General features: G+C 45.6%; 1 protein-coding gene across 1 annotated transcript; it reads left to right on the forward strand.

Annotated features, from left to right (window-relative positions):
- On the forward strand, positions 1 to 27,685 carry LOC142250367 (uncharacterized). Its single transcript, XM_075322520.1, has 7 exons — positions 1 to 58; positions 8,692 to 8,706; positions 20,134 to 20,493; positions 22,595 to 22,597; positions 23,370 to 23,477; positions 26,383 to 26,405; positions 27,451 to 27,685. Exons 1-7 carry the CDS (start codon positions 1 to 3, stop codon positions 27,610 to 27,612), a joined length of 729 nt encoding a protein of 242 aa, XP_075178635.1. The 3' UTR covers positions 27,613 to 27,685.

The following is a 27,685-nucleotide window of genomic DNA, read 5'->3' on the forward strand; positions in this document are numbered from 1 at the left end:
ATGGACCTTTTTGTGAATCTCTTCATATTTTCTCTTCTGGGTCTCCTTCTACAAATCGGTAAGAAAATATATAATGACATTCACCAGTTTATTCTTATTTATAAAGTATCGAATGCTCAATTTCTTTAGAACAGGGATTAAAAGAAAAATAAAGACTAATAAAAAATGTGTTTGATTTTAGAACCAAATTCTCTTTAAAAAAAAAACCAAATATAGCCAAAAAAACTTTCAAAACTTTTTACTTAATATATTCTTTCATAGACATAAAAAGAAATAAAATAAATAAATATATACTTCCCATTTAAATATGTATGAAGTTAAAGAGAAAATATATTTCACTTTATAAAAAGTTATAATATACATAGAAAACAGTAAAACAAAAAAGTTAAATTCTATATAAATATTAGATCTAAAGAAATAGAAGATTCTATTAAAAAGAGGCTTTCAGTTTAATTACAATCTCTCTAACTTTGGAGATTAAGTTTTCTTTCTTACTTTAATTTTACTTTAGATTTTCTTTGAGCTCTAATGCAATTAAATTGCTAAAAACGTAAAGATAGTGTCAGTAGAAAAGATGAGTAATGCACCTGATTTTTTTCTTCAAATTCTAATATTTCGTAGCTAATAAAAAAAAATAAAAAATTTAAATATAAATTTTATAATATAATACGGTCCAGAAAGATTTGGACGGTGACACAAGTTTTGGCATTTTAAATGTATACCAAAACATTCCAGATACGGTTATACAATCAATATGGGCTTAAAGGGCCAACCCTCAGATTTAATTTGAGGGGATTCACATCGTAATTGGAGTAAAGGTTTAGGAATGAAAACTTCATAATATGTAGATAGGTAGAAAAAAAAATGAAAAAAATCCAGCGCCATGATCTGCTTCAAAAAAGTTGATTTTTAAAACTCCATTTTATTAAAAAAAACCCTTTTTTGAAGCAGACCACAGTGCTGGATTTTTTCTACCTATATAAAATTAACCTACTGGGAAAGTCTATCCTGGATTCTGTGCACTGAATCTGGACTTGATATATGGCTTGGTACGGAAGGCTGAAAAAACTTTTTTTTTTCATTTTCAATATATAGCAGCCTTTTTTTCAAGGGATCAAAGGTAATTGGACAAATGTTAAAAGCTCTTTATTAGGCTGCATGGGATATTTCTTTGTTAATGAATCAATTAAGCAGGTAAAAGGTCTGGAGCTGATTCCAGGTGTGGAATTTTCAATTGGAAGCTGTTGCTGTGAACCCACAACATGCGGTAAAAGGAGCGCTCAATGGAAGAGTAAAATACCATCATTAGACTGAAAAGAGAGAATAAATCCATCAGAGAGATAACAGAGATTTTAGGAGTGGCCAAATCAACAGTTTGGTACGTTCCGCAAAAAAAATAAAATAAATAAAAAAGAGCACACTGTTGAGATTGGGAACTCAAAAAGCCCTGGCTGTCCACAGAGAACAACAGTGGCGGATGATCGCAGAATCCTTTCCATGGTGAAGAAAACCCCCTTCACAACATCCACCCAAGGGAAGAACAGTCTCCAAGAAGTAGGAGTTCCAGTATCTAAGTCTACCATAAGGTGAAGACCACAAGGAGCAAACCATTAATTTGCCTGAACAATAGAAAGGCCAGATTAGACTGTGCCAAAAAACATATAAAGAAGCCACTCAGTTCTGGAGAAGCATTCTGTAGAAGGATTAAACTAAGATTGACCTGTACCAGATTGATGGGAAGAAGAGAGTCTGGAGAAGGCATAGAACGGCTCCTGATCCCGAGCACAGCACATTCTCTGTAACACATGGTGGAGCCGATGTGATGGCCGGCCATGCAAGGCTTCCAATGGCCCTGGGACACTAGTGTTTATTGATGATGTGACTGAAGACAGAAGCAGCTGAATTAATTCTGAAGTGTACAATGTGAGGCTTTCTGCTCAGATTCAACCGCTTTCTGCTCAGCTTCAACCAAATGCAGCAACAAATGGATGGTACTTCAGAGAACATATGGTCAATGACCCAAAACTTCATGCAAAAGCAAAGAAGTGGAATATTCTGCAATGACCGAGTCAGAATTATAATAATATAATTTTTATTTATATAGCGCCACACAGATTCTGCGGCACTTTACAATTCAGAAGGGACATCTACAGACAATATGAGACATTACAGAGTAACGAAATTCAACAGATACCAAGAGGAGTGAGGGTCCTGCTCACAAGCTCAAAACCCCAGATTTCAACCCCATCGAGCTGCATTTCACAGGATTAAGACAAAACTCAAGGCAGAAAAAGCCACAAACAAGCAACAACTGAAGTCACCGCAGTAAAGACGGCAAAGCCTCACAAAGGAGGAGACCCAACGATGGTGACGCCCATGGCCGAAAGACTTCAGTGGTCATTGCTGCAAATAATTTGGTATAAATATTAAAAATGAACATTTTATTTATGATAAAGTTAAGTTGACCAATTACTTTTGAACCCCTGAAACGAGAACGTTTTCTAGAAAAAAATATTGCAATTCCTAAACATTTTGTTCAACCCCCTTAAATTTAACCTAAAAGTTTCCGATTCAATTGTATCTCAGTTGTTTCTCTTTAAATTAAAAAATAGTGGCCTGCAGAGCTGAAATCATGAGGATTCTGTCACTGTCCAAATCTTTCTGGATCTTAGAAAAATAAGATGAAAAATACAATATATTAAATTCTATTTAAGATGACAGAAAATAAAAACAATATTAACATAATTCTGCAAAAGATAATAATAATAATAATAATAATAATAATAATAATATTAATAATAGCAAGAGATATAGAATTAGATCTTTTAACTTCTTAAAGCACCAAGAATGTCCATGTGAAGAAAAACATTTGTTATACTGCGTTCGTGTATGGCGCTTTCATTTATACATTAAAGTGCTCGTGCACATGACTGTATTTTCGGTCCTAGTGATATATATTACCAAATGGATCACACTCAGACCCATGATATTCACTGGGACAACGCAGATAAACAATTATTTTTTCACTGACTGATTTTGTATGTGAAAAAAATTGTAGTATATACGATTTTCCTCCGAAATTTGGATGATACTCATCCATTAATGTCTATGGGTGTGACAAAAAAGCCGACTACACGTGGATGACAAGTGAGAAATAAATCGTCCCACTCTTCTAGACAAAAACTAGGGTTTTTATAATATCAGGTGACCGAAGCTTAATTTGTATCTCTATTATTCTGGGCAAAACATAAAAAGTCAAAGTGGAACTTTTTTTTTTTTTTTTAACTATGTTTTATCCTGATCACTAATTATGTATAAAATGTTTTAACTCATGTCATTAGTATTGGGTATCAAATATTATTTATATATTCCATGATTTATGAATGATTACAAGAGTTATTACTTAAAAAATTACATTTATCATACTTATAAAACAATGTTATTTATGTATTTTCTTTTTAATTTCATTACGATTGTTACTTGTACAGTAAGTATACTATAGTGGTAGTATTATGTTTCAGCATATCATGTCTATATATTTATATATTAATGTGTGTACGTAAATATGTGCTTTTATATATATATATATATATATATATATACTAGCTGGACTACCCAGCTTCGCCCGGGTGTTAATAACTGCTGTTAACAAAATAGAATGTATTCACAAAAATGTATTCTGCACACAAAAACCACAAAACAAATAGATAGAAATGTAATTATTAAATAGTTTCACATAGTGAAATATGTGCTGAGGGTGGTATATGTGTTCATGCACGTGGTAGTGTGTGGCGCATTTTGTGTGTGTGTTCATATCCCCTAGTGTGGTGAGTATCCCATGTCGGGGCCCCACCTTAGCAACTGTACGGTATATACTCTTTGGCGTCATCGCTCTCATTCTTTAGGTCCCCCTTGTTCCCATCTGGCAGCTGTCAATTTGCCCTCAACACTTTTCGTTTCACTTTTCCCCCATTATGTAGATAGGGGCAAAATTGATTGGTAAATTGGAATGCGCGGGGTTAAAATTTCACCTCACAACATAAGCACCCGGCGCTGCCCGAGATAGTAACTGTCTCTCTGCTTCTCTCCCATTCTCTGCTGTCTCCCCCTCTGTATATATCTCTCTGTCTCTCTCTCTCTAGATAGATCTCTTTGTCTCTCTATCTCTTTCCCTGTCTGTCTCTGACTGTCTCTGTCTCCGTCTGTCTCAATCTCTTTCCCTGTCTGTCTATCTATCTCTTTCCCTGTCTGTCTCTTTCCCTCTTTCCCTTTGTCTCTTTCCCTGTGTCTGTCTCTTTGTCTGTCTCTTTACCTGTCTTTGTCTGTCTCTTACCCTGTCTGTCTCTTTCCCTCTCTTTCCCTGTCTGTCTGTTTCCCTGTGTCTGTTTCTGTCTCTTTGTCTGTGTCTGTCTCTTTACCTGTCTGTGTCTGTCTCTTAACCTGTCTCTCTCTTTCCCTCTCTTTCCCTGTCTGTCTCTTTCCCTGTCAGTCTGTCTCTTTGTCTGTGTCTGTCTCTTTGTGTCTGTCTCTTACCCTGTCTATGTCTGTTTATTACCTTGTCTGTGTCTGCCTCTTTCCCTGACTGTGTCTGTCTCTTTCCCTGGCTGCATTGTGACATGCCAACATTCCATATAAGGGCATGGCTGCGCATTCTTCTGAAGTTCTGGCTGCATTGTGGCTCCCAGCTCTATTCGCTTTAATGGAGGCAGGTTTTTTGGTGAATAACTGTAAAGCACGGGGTTAAAATTTCCCCTCAAAGCATAGCCTATGACGCTCTCGGGGTCCAGAAGTGTGAGTGTGCAAAATTTTGTGGCTGTAGCTGCGACAGTGCAGATGCCAATCCCGGACATACACACACACACACACACACACACACACACACGCTGCTTATTAATCAGATTTTTATTTTTGAAGGATAATCCCAGACTTGTGTGTGTTTAGGGTGATTATGTGGCGAGGTTGGTGTATGTGTGGTGAGATGTGTGCTGAGGGTGGTATATGTGTTCAAGCACGTGATAGTGTGTGGCGCATTTTTTGTGTGTTCATATCCCCGAGTGTGGTGAGTATCCCATGTCGGAACCCCACCTTAGCAAATGTATGGTATATACTCTTTGGCGCCATCGCTCTCATTCTTTAAGTCCCCCTTGTTCACATCTGGCAGCTGTCAATTTGCCCCCAACACTTTTCGTTTCACTTTTTCCCCATTATGTAGATAGGGGCAAAATTGATTGGTAAATTGGAACGCGCAGGGTTAAAATTTCGTCTCACAACATAGCACCCGGCGCTGCCCGGGATAGTAACTGTCTCTCTGTTTCTCTCCCATTCTCTGTCTGTCTCCCCCTCTGTATATATCTCTCTGTCTCTCTCTATATCTCTTTGTCTGTCTGTCTCTTTCCCTGTCTGTCTCTGTCTCTCTCTCCGTCTGTCTCATTCTCTTTCCCTGTCTGTCTATCTCTGTCACTTTCCCAGTCTGTCACTCCCAGTCTGTCACTTTCCCAGTCTGTCACTTTCCCAGTCTGTCACTTTCCCAGTCTGTCACTTTCCCTGTCTGTCACTTTCCCTGTCTGTCACTTTCCCTGTCTGTCACTTTCCCTCTCTTTCCCAGTCAGTCTGTCTCTTTGTCTGTGTCTGTCTCTTTGTGTCTGTCTCTTACCCTGTCTATGTCTGTTTCTGACCCTGTCTGTGTCTGCCTCTTTCCCTATCTGTGTCTGTCTCTTTCCCTGGCTGCATTGTGACACGCCAACATTCCATATAAGGGCGTGGCTGCGCATTCTTCTGAAGTTCGGGCTGCACTGTGGCTCCCAGCTCCATTCGCTTTAATGGAGGCAGGTTTTTTGGCGAATAACTGTAAAGAGCGGGGTTAAAATTTCCCCTCGAAACATAGCCTATGATGCTCTCGGGGTCCAGAAGTGTGAGTGTGCAAAATGTTGTGGCTGTAGCTGCGACGGTGCGAATGCCAATCCCGGACACACACACACACACACACACACACACATTCAGCTTTATATATTAGATATACACACACACTTTGCATATACACATATTTATCTTCATATATATATATATATTGATATGTACATACATTTATGTGTATATATTAATACTTTTGCACAGTACTATATATATATATATACATATATGTATATATATACATATATTAAAAAAAAGGAAATGTATATACTGTATATACAGTACTATTCAAATGTTTTAGGCAGGTGAGAAAAAATGTGAAAAAGGCAGAATTCTCTTCAAAGTAGAAGTGTTCATAGTTAATTTTCATCCATGTAAAATGTAATGTGAAAGAACGATAGAAAAAGATAAATAACACCAATATTTGATGTGACATCTAGAGATGATCGAATCTTGTGAAATTCAAATTCACCAAGTTCAATTAATATATTTAATAGAAAAATTGATTTGGCCCAAATTTTAATATTGCAAATCCTTTATTTGCCCTGAAAGGACGCATGTAACACTCTGACGTCTTATTGGACTGTATTGAACCCCTTTCAAGCTCCATAGACACAGGTGGTGCCGCCCCAGGAGTAACTAACAGCCTAATTATTAGCAAAGCACTGACAGATTTTCTTTGTTTTCTAAAATAAAGAAATAGTCCAAAATATATCCCTCTTAGTCATTTGTGATCAGGCATAACGTCCTCTGTGTCCTCCCCATTTACACTAATGTTTGTTAGTGTTTCTGACCAGACGTCTGGTGCCCGTGGTGGTTCTGCTTCAACTCCCACAGTCTTAGATGTGGTATGGGGTTTTCTCTTTTACTCTACCCATTCATTGCCACTTTTATTTTACCACACATTGTATACAACACAAGAAATAACTTTTGACAATCTTTTCACACCCAATTATACAACCTCCTGCTACAAGGGCCTGAACAAGACATGCAATGTAGGGGCCATCATACTGTATATATGAGATGTGGGGCCATCATATTACATATAGGGAGCTGTGGGGACATTATAATGTATGTAGGGAGCTGTGGAGAGACATCATAATGTATATAGGGAGCTGTGGGGCCATCATAATGTATATAGGGAGCTGAGGAAATATCAAACTATATATAGGGAGCTGTGTGGTCATAATAATATATATAGTTAGGTGTGGGGCCATCATAATGTATATAGGGAGCTGTGGGAACATCAAACTACATATAAGGAGCTGTGGGGACATCATAATATATAGAGAGCTGTGGGGCCATCATAATGTATATAGAGAGCTGTGGGGACATCATAATATATATAGGGAGCTGTGGGGACATTCAACTATATACAGGTAGCTGTGGGGGACATAAAAAATAAATCTGGAGCTGTTGGGCCATCATACTGTATGTAGGGTGCTGTGAGGCCATCAAACTATATATAGAGAGCTGTGAGGTACATAAAAAAATATGGGGAGTTGTAGAGCCATTATACTGTATGCAGGGAGCTTTGGGGCCATCATAATGTATATGGAATGCTATGAGGCCATTATACTGTATATAGAGAATTGTGGGGCCATCAAAATGTATGTTGGGAGATGCAGGGACATCATACTATATATAGGGAGCTGTAGGGACATTATAATGTATATAGGGAGCTGTGGGGCCATAAAACTATATGTAGGGAGCTGTGGGGACATCATAATGTATATAGAGAGCTGAGAGGACGGTATTATATATATATATATATATATATATATATATATAACTATATGTAGGGAGCTGTGGGGACATCATAATGTATATAGAGAGCTAAGAGGACGGCATAATATATATATATATATATATATATATATATATATATATATATATATATATATATATATAAAACTATATGAAGGGAGCTGTGGGGCCATTACACTGCATGAAGGGAGATATGGGTAAATCATATATGTAGGGAGCTGTGGGGCCATTATAATGGACATAGGGAGCTGGTGTTGCGCTTTCAGTGAAGCCTCATACTTTTAGGCTGCATATTAACCCTCTATCTGAAGGTTATTACCGTTATCGGATCTGACAGGTTCCCTTGAAGTTGAGCTGCAGTATTATATTTTTTTACAATTCTTCATGACCCCTTTAAGGCGAGACTAATACAGTCGTGAGGAAATCTAAGTACATCCACCTACAGTTTTATAGTTTTATGTATTAGGACCAGAGATGAACAAATCAGTCAAAATTCTCATTCACCGTTCGCACTGATTTTCTTCGGAAACTGAATTAGCCCTGATGTTTCTCTCCACAAATTTAATGTCACTTTTTATGCTCTGGGGTCTCTACAAACCCAAGAAATATGATATGCAAAACATAAAACCCCCTTCTAGCCATCTCACCACGCACCTCCCCGGCCCTCCGGCCTCACTGAGGCTTCTTCTAAGTAGCAGGTCGGTCTGAGTGACTCACGTTCTTTCCATCTGTGTGAGTCATCTCTTAGTCCTAATATGTTTATCTCTAAATATGATTATTTCTAATGAAGCATGAAGCCGCACGCACAAAAGAACATATCTTAAAGCTTACATTTAACCACAAAATAACATGTATCAGATGCTATACAGTAGGTTACACCATTGCAGTGTTTCCTGTGTGAAGCCACCATCTACTCCAATTGATGTTTTCACCTGTCAATCAGATTATCACTTTGTAACTTGGTGACCACAGATACTTATATGCCTAGCGTATGTGGTGGAGGGCACAGGGCAGGCAGTGGTCATAGTCGTGGTAGCAGGGGATGACAGGTCACAGCACACCCTGTCATTAACACCTCGCCTCCCAGTTGCCGCACCACACACAGGAGAACTCCGTAACCGTTCAGGAAACACCACTTTCTCACTTACAGAAAATAAAGTCCTGACACTGTTTCTTCTCTCAAATGTGAAAACTTTATTTTCCTTTAATTTCTGGGTTACTTCGGTCCACGTTTGCCAGTACCGGTACACTTCCCATAGAGATTCCTTTCACTCTTTCTTCTCATATGCAATTTAGCAGCAGTCCGTATCCCTGGCACCTGGGTTCTTTCTGACACCTCTAGGCCTCTCATTCCTTCACTATACTTCACACTGGCACCAACCGGTTCATTAAGTCCGTTGAGCCACTTCACCCCACCCACAGGGAACGCTAAAGGGTGCTTTACACGCTGTGACATCGCTAGCGATTGCTAGCAATGTCGCGAGCGATAATACCCGCCCCCGTCATTCGTGCGACATGTTGTGATCGCTGCCGTAGTGAACAATATCGCAACGGCAGCGTCACACACACATACCTGTTCAGTGACGTCGCTGTTGCTGCCAAACAATCCCTCCTTCAAGGGGGAGGTGCGTTCGGCGTCACAGCGACGTCACAGCGGCGTCACAAAATGGCCGCCCAATAAAAGAAAAGGGGAGGAGATGAGCGGCCAGAACATGCCACCCACCTCCTTCCTTCCTCCTTTCCGATGGATGCAGGTAGGATGATGTTCGTCGTTTCTGCGGTGTCACACACAGCGATGTGTGGTGCCGCAGGAATGACGAACAACCTGCGGAATGAAACACCAACGACATTATGATTTGGAGCAACGTGTCAACGATCAACGATTTTTGCCGTTTTTGTGATCGTTGATCGTCGCTCCTAGCTGTCACACACTGCGATGTCGCTAACGACGCCGGATGTGCGTCACAAACACCGTGACCCCGACGATATATCGTTAGCGATGTCACAGCGTGTAAAGCACCCTTACACATAAGTAGGATGGCATCCGACAGGGCTCTCCCATCCGTGCCTAGGCGATCCAGCCATACTCCATGACAGTTCATGTATCTCTCACAGAATCAACATCTGGCCTGAAATATCTCAGCAGATGCACTTTTTGTGTTTCTTTTTAACTGTAGCGAGGAACTTCTAGATGGGTTTCTTTTTAATTGTTCTTTTCAGTTTCATTCATGCTCTAGATTTTTTTTTATACTCCTTGAGGGTGCACTGACCTTCAAGTAGTGAGGAAGTCGCTGAGTATCACAAGCCAGGTGATACGGATGCCAGACCCCTGACCGTCATATACTAAAATCCTCTTCTTAGGGACGCAGTTCAACAATCCAGACGGATCCTGCATTTCACGACCGCAAGGGTGACCCTAAGGCTTAGTGTGTCGCCAGGGGTTAAGGGGATACCCAGAACCGGGCCAAGGGGTTGCTTCTGGAAAGGGGATCACGGTGTCGTGACCCGGTCCGTGCTCCCTGGTTCCACAATAAAAAGGGGAGTTATGTTCGTGACGCCACCCGTGGAATGTGATCAGAGATGACCACCGCTGCTGCAGAACCTCCGGGGTGATGGAAGGCAGCTTGAGATGGGACGGCTCCCCACGGGTAGAGCCTTTTCCCCGGGGCAGTGTGTTAGTCTATGGGGGGAGTGCAGGACACGAGCACAATAAACAGGCAGACTCACGGTTTTGCAGTTTCTTTGTCCTTTACTGATGATGTTATTCAGCAGAGTACTGTCCACGGAGTCTGTGAGGGGTTCAGGGTTTCTCCCACCCAGCCGGGCCGTTTTGGCTTCCTTGCCTGCACTGTGTGTCTGTGGCCCTGCTGATGTGTGAACTATGCAGCCGGCTCTGCTTCTGCTCTGCTCCTAGGTACCAACCTGACAGGCAACTCGAGTCCTTCCTAGTATGTTCCTGAACTCTGCGTTTGTTGCTTGTGTCTGTGGTACAGGTGAAAGATCTGGAATCTTCACTTCTCTGGTGGTAACTGTGCAGTATGTAACCTGCAGTCTCGGATCCAGCATCCGTTCTGTGTGCTCCACTGGGATGAACTCAGCAATGCTCTGTCTCCCAGGAATGTTCCTTTGTGTAATCTGTCTCCTTTCCTCAGACCCTCAGCTAGGCCTGGAATTGGTCAGTGGATCCTGAGGTGAGCTAAAGCCAGCTTCCAACCTGCAGAGATCCTGTCTCCTCAGTGCTCTGCACTGAACTTCCAAACTGAAACTACTCCTGACACTACTTCTGACCATTTCCTCCCTCCACCAGAATATACAGGGAAGCAGCTTGGTCTCCCCCTTCTGGCCAGGAGGTCTTGGTGTTGTGTGTGGGGAGTTAACCCTTTGTGTGGCAACCCTGGGGTGCCACATTAGAATCTACAAATTAGGGTTCTTATTAGCAAATCTCCTCAGGGACTCTCCTGCTGTCTACTTCCTATCTCACCGCTTTTATACATGCTGCTCTCCTCCTCTTCCTTAACTCTTTCTCTGCTCACACAGGTGCAGGGTTACCACACTGCCACCTGGTGGCCATTGACATAACATACCATACAAAATATACATTACACAGCATTATACATAACCTGGATATGCCGTCGTCTTCTTCAGGGGTGGGCATAACCCTGACCCTCTACAAGTAGACGATGATAGACAGATGAGAAAAAATAATGTCCTAATGTGTATAGAGCTACAGAGTTTTTGTGCAGACGTTAGAGGGATCATAGACATAACAATTCCTTTCTACCCCAATAAGATCACTGATGGTTTCACCTTGTTAGAGAACATAATCCATTTTGTTCTTAGTCTCCATCTTGTCTTATAACTAATGCTGTCATAGGTTCAGGTTTCACATTTCTATTCATGTCCATACTTCTCTTATTGGTTCATAGTTCAGAGAGAACTTATCGTTTGTTTTTGACCCTATATAAACTGGTCGCATGTGCTAATAAAGGAGAATTCTTTGAGTACACCATACTAAGCGTGTGTGCTGTATTGATTTCTCGAGCACTCGAAAAACAAATCTTATTAATTTGGAGAGGCATAGAAGGAGTGTATTTTGCTCACAACTTGCTAAGTGAGCATTTTAGGTAAACCATAATCCCATCAGGTTAATTTTGTCAACTTGTTCCTTTTTTTTTCTGCTGTTTGATTGAAAAAATTGGCTCATGGACCACTTTCTTTGGCACTTTCTCATCACTGCATGAGCCTCCAAGGCCTGTTCTCTGAAGACTAAGGTGCCTGTAGAGACAGATGATCTCTGCCTAGGTCCATACCTTGTTTTGGGAAGTAGGATTGGGCTCTGCTTTTCTGTAGGCCTTGTTTTAGTAACAAATTCGGCCTCTGTCAGCCAGGGACCATGTTACCATAGCCAGAGACCAGACTAGTTCTGTGCCACTCCTGGCCCGGTTTCTTTCAGCTCTGCTAGAGGTTATTGACAGGTTTGCCCCTTGTATGTATAGAGAGAGCCTTGTCAATTAGCTGTTGCAGTGGAGGGAGATGGCAGCTGGGGGTAGACTAAGGCGGGCTTTACACGCTGTGACATCGCTAGCAATTGTTATCGCTACGGTAGCTTTACACGCACATACCTGGTCGGCGACATCTCTGTGACCGCCGAACAATCCCTCCTTCAAGGGGGAGGTGCGTTCAGCGTCACAGTGATGTCACTAACCGGCCGGCCAATCGAAGCCGAGGCGTGGAGATGAGCGGGACTTAACATCCCGCCCACCTTCTTCCTTCCGCATTGCTGGCGGGACGCAGGTAAGGAGATGTTTGTCGTTTCTGCGACTTCACACACAGCGATGTGTGGTGCTGCAGGAACGAGGAACAACATCGTACCGGCAGCAGCAGTGATATTATGAAAAGGAGCGACGTGTCTCCGATCAACGATTTTTGACGTTTTTGTGATCGGTGATCGTCGCTCCTAGGGTTTACACACTGTGATGTCGGTAACGGCGCCGGATGTGCGTCACTAACGACGTGACCCCGACGATATATCGTTATCGATGTCGCAACGTGTAAAGCCTGCCTTAGACCAATTCTGTCTCTGGTTATAGCTATTTAGCTCAATTTTTTGAGTAAGTGGCATGTCTTCTTTAGGTTCTGACACCTGAATAATGGATCTCAGCCTTTAGTGCACTGCTAGTAAATGCTACAGACATAAGATGCCCAAATCCATTAGACTAAACGCAACCATATACTGTATATTACATGAAAGTTAGCTGATTCAGCTGACCATCTTAAATCATAATCATAAATTACATATGGGGGCTTCCAAGCTCGCCCCGACAGTTGATGAGAGAAAAAAGGATACGGACATTGGAATTTCAACAGCCGATCCTTTTGTTTTGAGGGTAGATAATCCCCTGACATAGGATCCTGACTTTTTCTTCTTTCCCCATTGAAAACACATAGACACTAAACAAAGTTGAGCACTTGTGTCTATGGGGTAGATGGGAGAAGTGGTTATCTGCTGAACAAATGTTCAGAAAGCCATGGAACCCATAGGGTGGAGGGGCGACATGACTAGAGGGAAGGGAAGGAGTGATGGGGTTAATGGAAACAGGAATGGTTTGTTTATAAGGCAGAGTAAAGGGATTGGTGGGTAGGAGGAGTTCCCTGGAGGAAGAGGTGGGACAGTTGAGGGGTGTAAGTAAAGGACTTTGACTTACCCCCTCTCTCTTGACTTCCGGATATGGAACGATCTGACTGGAGAGGTTCCTATAAGGTGTCAGGACGTCACCTTCTATTTCTCCATGGAGGAGTGGGAGTATTTAGAAGGACACAAAGATCTGTACAAGGACGTCATGATGGAGGTTCCCCAGCCCCTCACATCACCAGACTTCCGGATATGGAACGATCCGGACGTGCGACAGGATGGCTGCTACCCGGGAGCAGCGGATTCATCATGGCAGTGCACGGGCCCCTGGCAGCGCGGTCCCACGTCTTGGCTGCTGGGGGTTAACCCGTTGGCACTTTCCCCTCGCTCCCCTGTCAGCTGCGGGCGGCGTCCCCCCTCCCTCATATCTCAGGTACTTGCCGTGTGCGGGGGGAGCGAGGAGGAGATGCGAGAGCCCCTTCGGGGACCCTCCGCGGTAGGACGTGGGCAGGGCAGTACTCAGCTGCTGCTCCGGCCGCGGGAGGAATCTCCGTCCGGGCCGCGGCAGCCGGGAGGGGGGCGTGGCTTGGCTGCGGCCTACTTCCGGTCCGAGCCGCGGCCTGGATTGCTGGATGCGGCGGCTCCCGGACGGGGAGAGCGCCCGGCGGTGACAGAGGCCAGCTTTACCCCTCGCGGAAGGCGGGGGGGGGGGCCGCGGAGCTGCAGCCAGTGGTGGGTCCGGCACCAGGGCAGGCGGGCCTGGGGCGACGGGTGCCCAGGAAGCGTCGGTGAGTGGGGGTGACGGCAGGGGCCCTGCAGTTCCTGCTTGGTCACCCAGATCAGGTTGCAGCTCCCGGCCGCGGCGGTCTCCCCCAGGAGGGGGAGGGCCCAGCGGACAGAGGCTTTCATGGGGCCCAGGAGGGCTGGATGCGGCGGCTCCTGGCCAGGAGAGCGCCCGGCGAGGACGGAGGCCAGCGTTACCCCCCCCCCCCCCGCGGGTGGAGGGGGGGGGGGGCGGGGGGCTGCAGCCAGCAAGGGGTCCGGCACCAGGGCAGGCGAGCATGGTGCGACGGATGCCCGGGAGGCGTCGGTACGTGGGGGTGACGGCGGGGGCCCTGCGGTCCCCGCCTGGTCACCCAGAGCAGGCGTGCAGCTCCCGGCAGCGGCGGTCTCCCCCAAGGGGGGGAGGGCCCGGCGGACGGATGCCTTCTGGGCCCAGGAGGGCAGGAGGCTGGCGGCTCTGGATGGGAGTCTGCTGGCTGCGGGTCGGGCCACAGGTACCCCCTGTCCTTGCAGGTAGCAAGGGGGGGTCAGGCCAGAAGATAAGGCCCGCGGTGGCAGCCCGTAGGACGGGACGGTTTCCGGGGTTGTCGCCGCGGGACAGAAGATGGAGCTTGGAGGATGGTGCCCACGCGGCGTACCAGGAGGACGGCCGTGGTGGTGGCAGCGCTTCGGCGGCGTCTGCATTACATGAGCCAGAGGCGGTCGGCTCCAGCGAGGAGGAGGAAGCAGCGACGGATGAATCAGACGTCCGGATGGCGTGATTTTTATTCCAGGATATGCCGGGTCGCGGTCGGGTGAGACGGCCGTGGATTTGGCAGGGCTGGGGGGGGGGGGCGGCTGCGGACACGGCAGCGCCGAGTGGGTTGGTGTTTTGACCAGGTATGGGGTTTACTGAAGTGGTGTATACGGTTGTGGAGAGTGCGCATGCACCGCAGGCGGCATGGACGGGATCGGTGGTTAGTAGGCGCAGGTGCGGCAGGCAGAGTGAGGGCGCATGAGGCGGCAGGGGAGCATTTTCGGGCAGAGGCGGCAAGGGCTGTGACAGAGTGAGTGGTGAGGAACGAAGAGGGGGATGAGGTGGTGCGTCTGGCTGACAGTGGCCAAGTGTGAGAGGTATGGGTGCTTCAAAGGCCCGCTGGGGGGGCTCACTTGCTGGAGGATGTGAGGGATAAGATTTGAATGGGGAACGTGTAGCAATAGTTTCGCTGCTCCCCCGGGAACAGTTTCACCTGGATTAGGTTAAGCCAAGTGATTCCAGGAAGGATAAGTAGAGGGAGGGGAGCGCCGGTGGAGGCTCACCCTCGTACATTTGCAACGTGGCCGCGGGCATTTGCGTTTTTTGGCAAGGGTATCGGGGGAAGGAATTGGGTAATTGGTTCGGCATGGTTCGGTTATATGGATCCATTTGGGGTGGCTTGTTAGGTCATATGGCGGTTTAGTCTGGCTTCAGTACGCCGAGTAATTTCAGCAAGGGAAGGTGTTGCGTGCCAGTATGCGGTAGGATCATACGGGCACATCCTTATGGCTGCAGTGGATGGCGGCTCCTAGTCAGCCCCCCCCCCCCTTTTTGGGGGGTAGTTGGCTGTTCGGGGCTTGGAACCCCGGCGACACGGACGATGAGGGTTTTTTGGGGGGAATAGAAGGATGGGTGGTGCAGATTTGGCGCGGACGGTTGTCTTAAGCATAAGTGTTGGGTTGTGGTAAGGAACATAGTAATTCTGCGTCATTCTATTTATATTGGTGGATCTTTGCCTCCTTATTGGAAGTTTGCGCTGGGCTAGGGGACACCTGGTGGTTGTCAGTGGAAAGAGGGGTCAGGAAGTGGTGTTGGGCAGGATGGGTGGGCCATTCGGGGCACTCCTTGTCACGATTGGGTTTCTCTGTTGGGGGGTAGTGCCGGAAATGAGCCGTATATAGATGTATATATTTCGGCTTGTTCAAAACGTATCTTATCTGGAGGAGTCATCGGTGTATGCCTGCTTGGCTCCAGAATTGTCGGCGGTTTATTATGTGTCGTTTGACAGAGGGTGGGATTTGGTAAAGGCGGTGAGCCGGGGAGCATTGATGGCAAAGGCGAATTTGGAGGCGGCATTTAGGTTGTTACTGGTCCACCCTGCTAGCTAGCAGTTCTGGTGCTGCGGTGGGGAGGGGAGTTATTATTATGTTGATCGGTGGGTGCTAATGGGTTGTTGTCCCATTTTATGTTCCTTTGGAGGCGGTTATTTCTTGGTGGAGTGGTTTGTGCGTGGTGTGTCCCAGCTTACACCTCTTATTCATTGTAGGTTGATTCTCTTTACATCGGGTTGGCGGGTTGATGATTCGTTGAGGTTGATTGTTTTATTACAGATGGTGGTGGATACTCTTTTGGGCCTGTTGGCGCAGGCGAAGACTGAGGGTCCAACGCCAGTGATACGGTTTGTGGGGATAAAGTTTGATGTTATGGTCAGAGGGGTAGGATTCGTGGGTAATGGTGTGGTCCTATGGGCTGCGATAGAGGCAGTTAGGTCAGCTAAGACGGTGCGGTTTCAGGTGGTGCAGTCTTTGCAGGGGCGGTCGAACCACGGGTGCAGAGTTACGCCGCTGGGGTGCGTGTCTGCTGGACGGCTGGCGATGGCTGCGCCAAGGGTGCAGCCATCGGATCCTTTGTGTGTGGTCACGAGGGAGATCAATGATGATCTGATGGTGTAGGAGGTTTTTTCTTACGGCGATTTAGTGGCCGCGGATTGTGGCTGGGTAAGGTGCTACCTGATGGAACGTAGCTGCGGTACTCGGAGGCAGCGGGTCCAGTTGTTTTCTGGTTGGGCATTGTGGGGTAGCGCTTCCAATCGGTGGTAGTGGTCGGGTGGTGGAGGTTGGCAGTTTTTTCCAAGAGGAAGGTGTGCTGTCATTCTGGCTATCAGTTGGTGGAGAATTCGATTAATAGTTGGTTTGCTAATCCTGGGGCCAAGGGTGGCGTACTTGCGACAGTTGGTTTCTCAATTGGATGTGTTTTAAAAAAAAAAAAAAAAATGTTATGCGTGGCGCAACCAGTACTGGGGTTCGCCAAGGGAATAGCAGCTGCTGTGTTTCCTTCCAGTTCTGCAGGTCTCGGGAGTTGAGGCCGGGTAGCAGACGAGGTGGGCACGGTGTGTCCGGAGGGCTTGTGGAGTCTGGTGTGGCGGTGTTGGGGAGCGGCTCGGTGCCCAGTGACTGAGGTTATTTGGGGCTGATATTCAGAAGTATGGGTGGCGCGGATAACGTTTGGGACAATGTGTGAGGAAGGCCCGGTGGAGTATTTGATGGTGACGTTGGCAGTGGTGAGTAACGGTTTTCAGGCTGCTAGGCCGGCGTCCGCAGTGGAGCAGAGGGTGGCGGCTGTGGCTGTCTTGTTAAGGATTAGATGTGGAGAGATGTTTTCGCAGGATCTTAGGGCGCGGCAGGCCTTGAAGGGTTTGGTCGTAAGGGTGTGAGGGAGCGGGATACAAGGGTCCGTCTCCGTTGTTTTGTGGCAGCGTTTGGTGAGTGGTTTGTGGCGGCTATGTTCATCTGAGCACGAGCGGGTTTTTGTTTCCCTTGTCCAAAACGGTTTGTTAGCCTTTTGGGGGGCTTTGAGATTGTGGGGTTGGTCAGCCCATCTACGGTCAAGAGCGGAGGTTGGATGTTGGAGGATGTGTCCGAGGTGGTGCAGTGGGTTGAGCGCCGGCTTTGTCGCTCACCGAATTAGATTAGGCGGGTGGTGAAGGTTGGTGTTGTTATACGCGGTCCCGGGTGCGGAATTATGTTGTGAGGGCGCCCAGGCTCATTATTGTGTCGCGTTTGTTAAGGTACCATTTTGAGGCAGTGCTGCAGACTTGATTGCAGGTGGCGGGGGTGGGCGCCCGGAATACTATGGGTCGTATTCCTTCTGGATTGGGCTGCCACGGAGGCCCCTCGGTGGGCTCAGAAAAGGGGTTGTGAGAAGTATTGGGAGGTGGGAGTCCTCTTGTTTCGGTGTTACGTTTGGCCTCAGTTGTTATCGGGTTAAGGCAATGGGGGCATTTGAGTCTTTTGGGAGTGGAATGGGTTGGCGTAACAGGTTGGTGTTATCTGTGGGTTTATAACCCCTGGGGTTTTGTGGTGAGGGTGTGCCTCATTTGGATATTTGGGCATTCGTTGGTTCTCGGGGCCTCGACGGTCTGAGGCTCGCCTGAATGTTGCCAGTTGGGTCTGGACGGGTCGATGGTACTGGTCCAGTAAATTGGAGGCAGCGATTTGGTATCTCGAGGTTATTTATGAATGTTTTAAAAAAAAAAAAAAAAAAAAATTGTTGGTTGTTGCATTGTGTAAGACATACCTGAGCTTAATCGTGGGGTAGTTTTGATAGTGTGACCAGGTTGGAATGGCGTGTGGCTCGTGCGATAGGCAGTATCAATCGAGCCTTATTGGGGGGGCGGCGCCAAAAGTTGGTGGCGCTGAACTGGTGGTTTTGGGGGTGCATCTTCACGTGCTTGGTGCTGTTTTGTGGACGCTGGGATTGCGTGGAGGTGTGGTACAAGCTTTTGGTGTGTGGCGGGTCCAGGCCACGTAAGGAGTCACGTGCCCTGTCCTGTGGCGGGGGGTAGGTCTGGTCCAGAGGCGGTTGAAGGCAATGGTAACTGGACAGAGAGACACCATCTTGGTATGGTGGCTCCAGGTTCCGGGATGTTGCAGGCACGGGGTTCTGCAAAGTTGGGGGGTTAATCCGTAGGTGATTAATACCTCATCTCTGGGTCGGTGTGTTGCGGCCAGGGATACTGGGGTGAGAAGTGGTTCCTGGACTGGGCCTACTCAGGGTTGTATATTTACTGTATTGGTTACTGTGTTACCTATTGTTATTTGTTGGGGTCGCCCGTTGGACGGCGCCCCCTTGTGTTAGTATGTAAATAATAGGTAATAAAGGCTGCTGTGGCCAATTTTAAACCAAGTCACATGCAGTTCGTGTATTATTTACAGATGGTATTGGTGGGTAACACACATACAGCACGACTGGAGAATCCTTCCTCAATGGTCAAGAAAGCCATGGAACCCATAGGGTGGAGGGGCGACATGACTAGAGGGAAGGGAAGGAGTGATGGGGTTAATGGAAACAGGAATGGTTTGTTTATAAGGCAGAGTAAAGGGATTGGTGGGTAGGAGGAGTTCCCTGGAGGAAGAGGTGGGACAGTTGAGGGGTGTAAGTAAAGGACTTTGACTTACCCCCTCTCTCTTGACTTCCGGATATGGAACGATCCCCGCCCACCCTCCCTTGTGTTTAATACCGAGGGGAATTTGGTCTGGGTTGTTTCTTTGTCACAGCAGCGGGGGGTAGGTCTGGTCCAGAGGCGGTTGAAGGCAATGGTAACTGGACAGAGAGACACCATCTTGGTATGGTGGCTCCAGGTTCCGGGATGTTGCAGGCACGGGGTTCTGCAAAGTTGGGGGGTTAATCCGTAGGTGATTAATACCTCATCTCTGGGTCGGTGTGTTGCGGCCAGGGATACTGGGGTGAGAAGTGGTTCCTGGACTGGGCCTACTCAGGGTTGTATATTTACTGTATTGGTTACTGTGTTACCTATTGTTATTTGTTGGGGTCGCCCGTTGGACGGCGCCCCCTTGTGTTAGTATGTAAATAATAGGTAATAAAGGCTGCTGTGGCCAATTTTAAACCAAGTCACATGCAGTTCGTGTATTATTTACAGATGGTATTGGTGGGTAACACACATACAGCACGACTGGAGAATCCTTCCTCAATGGTCAAGCCAAAAAACATCTTGCACATGGCCTTCTTGAAGTTGAAGAAAAGGAGTGATTTTATCTATGAGATCATCGGGCAAAATTTATCAATGAGGTTTTAGCAGAAAAATGTCACATCTTTGTCATCTAGAAAGAGGCTGGATAAGTCTGAAATCAGACTGCAACTGTAATGGCCACTACGGTCTAAAATGTGTTTGGCTGTGTGGAGACCTTAACATTCAACAATCAGTAATTCAAAGGTTTTTGAACCATCAACCTATTTCTATCTAATGTGTATGGTCATCTTCATTTCTTTACAGGAACCGTCCTAGGATTGGTGGTGACACAACCAGAGACGGTGACAGCTGAGGATGGAGAGTCGGTGACGATCACTTGCTCATTTACATCTAAGTTTTCTGCCTATTCTGTCACATGGACCATAGGATGCAATAGTACTGAGAACCTTCAGCATAACCCGTGTTACCAGCGTAGGGTAAACATCTCCTTCCCAGATGCTGTCCAGACATCACACAGCTCACAAGTACCGACCTATGAGGGGAAGACTGCAATCACTATCAACAAGCTGACAGAGAACGACTCCGGAACATTCTGCTGTCATATAAGGTCTGGGGGAAAGATTGAAACCGGAGCTGGAACCAAACTGGAAGTCACTCTGAGAGCATCTCCTGAAGGTATTTTATGACTTGTTGTTTATAGCAGTATGCCTTCCATTATAAATGTAGCTGGGATGAGGAATCCTAGATTGCTCTGAATCAGAGGAAGGCAAAAAAACCCAACAACTTGAGAAATAAGAGATTTGCCATAAAAGGACAGAGGCCGGGCCCCATAAAAGGACGGAGGCCGGGCCCCATAAAAGGACGGAGCCGGGCCCCATATGAACCCAAGATTGTAGGGAAATTCTTTCTGCGTCAGTACAATTTTTTTTTATTTAAATGATAGAAAAATTAAAAATTTGGTAAAATTCAAAATTTAACATCTTGAGAGCTGTTTTTGCATAATGACCTGATGCCAATTTGCCATTTAAATAACTTATTGATCATGTTTTATTCCATTAGTTTTGTAAGGAGTGGTGATATAAAATATGTTTTATTTTTTTATATTTAGTTGGGAAAAGTGGAGTGACTTCAATTTTTATATATATATTTTTTAAAACGTTATTTTTTTATTTATTATTTATCTTTTTTATGGGACTTAAAACTGGGATCATCTGATCACTTATACTATTTATTGCCATACCACAGTATTTCAGTTTATAGTGAAAATCTGTTTACTATGAAGCTTAACCTGTGGCTGAAACTTACAGGAGTGCCAAGAAGGCCCCGAGTTGTCCCGGTAATCCATCAGCGCCTGGCAAACGCGTCATGGAGGGCTGATGCAAGCTTGGTACTCAAGAGCTCCATGACACGTTCCATTTAGAGATTGACAGCAGAATTTAAATGGTTAACAGCCAAGGGCGTAACTCAGTTTTTTCTGATGCTGTTACCTATGATATATTATATAGCCGACATGTACCATGTGTGGAGAGAAATAAAATCCTGAGCCCTCTCCATACTTGGGAACCCTATCATTAGTCAGGTGTTGCCCTATTTTTTTTAAGAAAATAGTGCACAGCCCCAGACTGGGGAATTTAGAAAATATAAGATAGTGTTAAAAGTGCTCATCGGTAACTCTAATGCTCCTGAAAGGATGTGACTTTTGCTGAACTTTCTAGTTGTGGAACTTTAGCAACGTAGAGACTACAACCCTTCATAGCCTCTCTCAAAGTGAAATAGCGGTATACTTTTACTTTAGGCTGGAACTCAGCTGAAATCCACATAGAAAGAAGACTGGTGCAAGGTGAATATAAATAGCTCCATCCAAGCTGTGATAGGACAGAAACAAAATAGGAAAATGAGAACACCCGACTAGCAGCACAGCAAGGGAAGAAAAGCAAAGATAACAGAACCATTATCAGTTGGACAGAGACCAACAAGCCTGTGGTATAGCAGGGAAAGGAACCTGACTATGCATCAAGAGGTCAACGGATCAAGTCCCGAAGCCATGGCATGACAACAACTTGATCTAATTTCATAATTTGATTAAACAGATAATCTGAAGGTACCCTTAATAAGAATAATGTTGATCACCCCCCAAAATCACTTTAATGTGCAAGCCATTAGGTGTGTATTCCCTCTGTGTAACTTAGTCTTCACTGCTCATTGTCAAATGTAATCAATTTCCAGCAGCAGATGCTGAGATTCATTGCAGGAAGTAAGAGTGAGTCATTTTATCTATACAGGAAGTGTGGGTGCATTTTTGTTTCTGTACTGGAAGTGGCGGCAGGTCTTATTCTTTAGACAAGAAGTGGGGGCAGGTCTTATTCTTTAGACAAGAAGTGGGGGCAGGTCTTATTCTTTAGACAAGAAGTGGGGGCAGGTTTTATATTTTAGACAAGAAGTGGGGGAAGGTCTTATTCTTTAGACAGGAAGTTGGGGCAGGTTTTTGTTTCTGAACAGTATATATGTGTAGGCTTTTGTATCTCTACAGGAAGTAAGGACCAGTTTTTGTTTCTCTACAGGAAGTGGGGGCAGGTTTTTGTCCCTGTATAGTTAGTGTGAGTGCATCTTTGTGTCTCTACAAGAAGTGAAGGCAAGTCTTTGTATCTCTATAGAACGTGGGGGTGGAACATTGTAGCTCTACAAGAATAGTGGTCATTTTTTTGTCTTCACAGGAAGTGTGGGCAGGTATTTGTCTCTGTACGGGAAGTGTAGGCAGGTTTTTGTCTCTGTACAGAAAGTGTGGGCAGGTCTTTGTCTCAGTACAGGAAGTGTGGGCAGGTTTTTGTCTCTGTACAGGAAGTGTGGGCAGGTCTTTGTCTCAGTACAGGAAGTGTGGGTAGGTCTTTGTCTCTGTACAGGTAGTGAGGGCAGGTTTTTGTCTCTGTACAGGAAGTGTGGGCAGGTTTTTGTCTCTGTACAGGAAGTGTGGGCATGTCTTTGTCTCTATACAGGAAGTGTGGGCAGGTTTTTGTCCCTGTACAGGAAGTGTGGGCATATCTTTGTCTCTGTACAGGAAGTGTGGGCAGGTTTTTGTCTCTGTACAGGAAGTGTGGGCAGGTCTTTGTTTCGCACAGGAAGTTGGGGCGTGTCATTGTCTCTGAACAGGAAGAGGGGGTCTTTGATTACATAAAGTGGGTCCTTGTCTTTTTGCTCCTGCTCTCCTGTTTGCATAGCTACATTCAAGCATTAGAGTCGGCCAGGATTTCAGTTTGAGGCAGGTAAGCTTTTGGACAATGATAGGTACAGTGAAAGCTGGGAGGTGAAGAAAATAAAGTAGCACCTGTAGTACTGGCAAAATGCTGATGAAAGAGTGGATAGCAAGCTACAGCGCATGGGAATTCAGACTGTCCTTGGACATATTGGGCTGGAATGTAGTTTTTCTATACAAGTTGTATGAGAATGCATAGTTACACTTTATATGTAGTTGAAGAGGGAAGTATTTTTGATAAGAAAGTTTAATAAAAGCCACCCAAACCGATTCTGTAATGTTTCCTATTTTTTTTGCCTAGAACCACAAAGTGAAAAATGGAATGAGTATATTTTCTATGCAGTCATTGGGGCTGAAGCCTGTGTTATCGTCATCCTGATTGCTGTGGTTATTAGGAATCATCCCCGAGGTGTGTATGACTGTGTCTATAAATCTTTCTATGCGGAAGGCCATGATAATAGTTCTCATGATTTCATACAGAATATTGTTGAAGAATAATCTAAAAAACAAAACCTAACCTGCAGGAACAGTTCATAAAGCTTCCATTTTCTTGTTAGTGTCTATGATCCCTTTAAAAGGTAGAGTATAAATATTGTGGCATCAGGAGCATATAATATATGATCTCTCACCTATTTCCCATACAATGCGCCATTCAGTGCACTAATAAATCCCCCATACACTATACAAATACTACTACCTTATTGTGCTTACAATCACATGGTGCCATATATTTCCAAAAGTTATCATTGATTTACATTAAAAATGGAAAACTGCAATAAAATAAAAATAAATAAATAAAAGCAAAAAGTATTCAAATAATATAACTATACAGTGTCTACGTAGTGAAGAGATTAGTAGTAGAGTCTGTTTTGTGCTTCATTTAGACGTCTGCTTTTTTCTCATCCGTTTTTCTGTGTTAACCTTCAATTATACATGGGTGTAATGAAAGTGGATGTTATACATCAGGAGCGAGAGGCCGGATGTTATACACTGGGGGGCAATGGGGCCAGATATTATATATCCGGGGGTAATGGGGCTGGATGTTATACACTGGGGGTAATGGGGCTGGATGTTATACATCAGGAGCGAGAGGCCGAATGTTATACACTGGGGGGCAATGGGGCCAGATATTATATATCCGGGGGTAATGGGGCTGGATGTTATACACTGGGGGTAATGGGGCTGGATGTTATACACTGGGGGGCAATGGGGCCAGATATTATATATCCGGGGGTAATGGGGCTGGATGTTATACACTGGGGGTAATGGGGCTGGATGTTATACATCAGGAGCGAGAGGCCGAATGTTATACACTGGGGGGCAATGGGGCCAGATATTATATATCCGGGGGTAATGGGGCTGGATGTTATACACTGGGGGTAATGGGGCTGGATGTTATACACTGGGGGGCAATGGGGCCAGATATTATATATCCGGGGGTAATGGGGCTGGATGTTATACACTGGGGGGAATGGGGCTGGATGTTATACACTGGGGGGAATGGGGCCGGATGTTATATATCGGGGGGCAATGAGGCTGGATGTTATACACTGGGGGGAATGGAGCTGGTTGTTACACATCTGGGGTAATGGGGCCAGATTTTGTACACTGAGGGCAATGTGGCTGGATTTTATACACCGGGCGCTATGGGGATGGATGTTATACACCAGGGGCAATGGGGATGGATGTTATACACCAGGGGCAATGGGGATGGATGTTATACACCAGGGGCAATGGGGATGGATGTTATACACTGGGGGTAATGGGGCTGGATGTTATACACTGGGGTAATGGGGCTGGATGTTATACACCGGGGGTAATGGGGATGGATGTTATACACTGGGGGTAATGGGGATGGATGTTATACACTGGGGGCAATGGGGCTGGATGTTATACACTGGGGGTAATGGGGATGGATGTTATACACCGGGGGTAATGGGGATGGATGTTATACACCAGGGGCAATGGGTATGGATGTTATACACCAGGGGCAATGGGGCTGGATGTTATACACCGGGGAAAAATGGGGCTGGATGTTATACACTGGGGGTAATGGGGATGGATGTTATACACTGGGGGTAATGGGGCTGGATGTTATACACCAGGGGCAATGGGGACGGATGTTATACACCAGGGGCAATGGGGATGGATGTTATACACTGGGGGTAATGGGGCTGGATGTTATACACCGGGGAAAAATGGGGCTGGATGTTATACACTGGGGGTAATGGGGATGGATGTTATACACTGGGGGTAATGGGGCTGGATGTTATACACCAGGGGCAATGGGGACGGATGTTATACACCAGGGGCAATGGGGCTGGATGTTATACACCAGGGGCAACGGGGATGGATGTTATACACCGGGGAAAAATGGGGCTGGATTTTGTATACCAGAGGTAATGGTGTCGGGTGTTTTTACACCAGAGGTAATGGGGCCTGATATTACACACTAGGGACAATGGGGCAACATGTTATACATTATGACCAATGAGGCCGGATGTTTTACACTGGAGGGGCCATAGAGCCAAATGTTATACACTGGGGGCCATGCGGCTGGATGTTATACACTGGGGGCAATGAGGCCGGATGTTTTACACCAAAGGGGCCATAGAGCCAGATGTTATACACCGGGGGCAATGCGGCCAGATGTTATACATTGGGGGATAATGGGGCCGGATGTTATACACTGGGGGTGATGGGGCCGGATGTTATACATTGGGGGATAATGGGGCCGGATGTTATACACTGGGGGTGATGGGGCCGAATGTTGTACACTGGGGGTGATGGGGCCAGATGTTATACACTGGGGGTGATGGGGCCGGATGTTATACATTGGGGGATAATGGGGCCGGATGTTATACACTGGGGGTGATGGGGCCGAATGTTGTACACTGGGGGTGATGGGGCCAGATGTTATACACTGGGGGTGATGGGGCCAGATGTTATACACTGGGGGTGATGGGGCCGGATGTTATACACTGGGGGTAATGGGGCCGGATGTTATACACTGGGGGTGATGGGGCCGGATGTTATACATTGGGGGATAATGGGGCCGGATGTTATACACTGCGGTCAATGTCTCCAGTTGTCAACAATCATGTGCGCTGACTCTCCCTATAACAGCGGAGCTCTTCCTCCCGGCTACATTACATTCCGGGGAGAGTCTTTCCCGTGTTGGAGTCTTTGTTCTGTGTCTGGTGCAAGAAAACACAACCAGATGTAATATATGATGTAATATTATATTATCATTACTGACATAAAGATAATGGAACGCTATTCAATGTAATCCATTTCTTTTCCTTATTTCACAGGTTTATCGAGATCTAAAGAGCAGGTGTGTGGAGTCTTTGTAATAATACTATATTGGGGTGATATGAGGAGCGGACGTCGCTCATACGCGGAATTTGTCTTATAACGTCTATAGGGACAATAGGGATCAGACAGTTTGGATTTAACCCTTTGTGATGCCAGATATGAATGTTTCCAGATGTGACTGACAGTCGTCTATTTTTCTTTCCCATTTATATAATATGCAGGATCAGTCATTGGAGGAACGGTCTGCATGTTCTGTGGCAGCTTAGAGCATCTCTGACAGAGTAAATTATAATAAATGCTTTGGTCACGCCCCTACTAAGCTCCACCCACTGTGGGGGTCACACCCCGTTGTCAAATTAATTAAAAATGCTAGTGTTTGTTACTCCAGTCAATAGACTTTAGTAGAATTTCTAGCAAGGGGCACAACATTGAGAAGATGCACCAAATTGTTAAAAGGCATGCGCCTATTAATGATTTCGGAGCATGGTCCTCCATGAAGCTCTACTTTAAGACTGGCATGCGCAATGAATCAGCCCTTAGGGGTTTGATTTCCTTGCTGAGCCACCATAGGGGAAACTGAGTATTGCCGCTGCCCATGAAATAAATGGTTTGCCTATATGATACAGGACAGGATAGGTCATCCAGATGGAGAGACCCTCTTTGATGTTGGTCTACACTGTGGCCAAGAGATAAGCATCCGGGATGTGATAACTTTCCCAAGATAACTCCAAATGAAAAAGGGTTTTTCTAAACTATACAAAGCTTTTAAAATGGTATTCCGACCATAGACTCTTATGGCTTATCCCTAGGATTAGAAATCGACCACTACCTATAGGAAGGACAGGGGCCCGGTAATCTCATAAGACAACCTAAAGTTCCCATCGGTAGAAAATATAGTTAAGAAGGGATGGATTTGTTAACTTTGCAACCCTCTCTCCGTTACAGTCTATAGGAGAACAGCTGAGCCAGTTTGGTTATCTATCCCATAGCCCCCATAAATGACACACAGCTCTTTCCATTATATTCTATGGGACGTAATGCGTTATATGATGTCTATTTTTCAGGATTTACAATCAGATCCTTCTGGGCTCCAGTACGCTGTGATCGGTAAGAAGAGTTTCCCTAAACAATCAAGACCTAGAGTCAAGGTGGATGCCGTCACCTACTCCACAGTCAAGGTCAACAGAGAAGAACATCTGAGCAGTCAAGAGTGTGAATTATATTAAATTGTCTTTAAAGGGGTTGTCCACTACTCGGACAACCCCTTCTCATTCCCTTTGTTTGCCCCTGTAAAAATAA

The sequence above is a fragment of the Anomaloglossus baeobatrachus genome, chromosome 9, assembly GCF_048569485.1.
Source record: "Anomaloglossus baeobatrachus isolate aAnoBae1 chromosome 9, aAnoBae1.hap1, whole genome shotgun sequence".
In the NCBI taxonomy this organism is placed as follows: Eukaryota; Metazoa; Chordata; class Amphibia; order Anura; family Aromobatidae; genus Anomaloglossus; species Anomaloglossus baeobatrachus.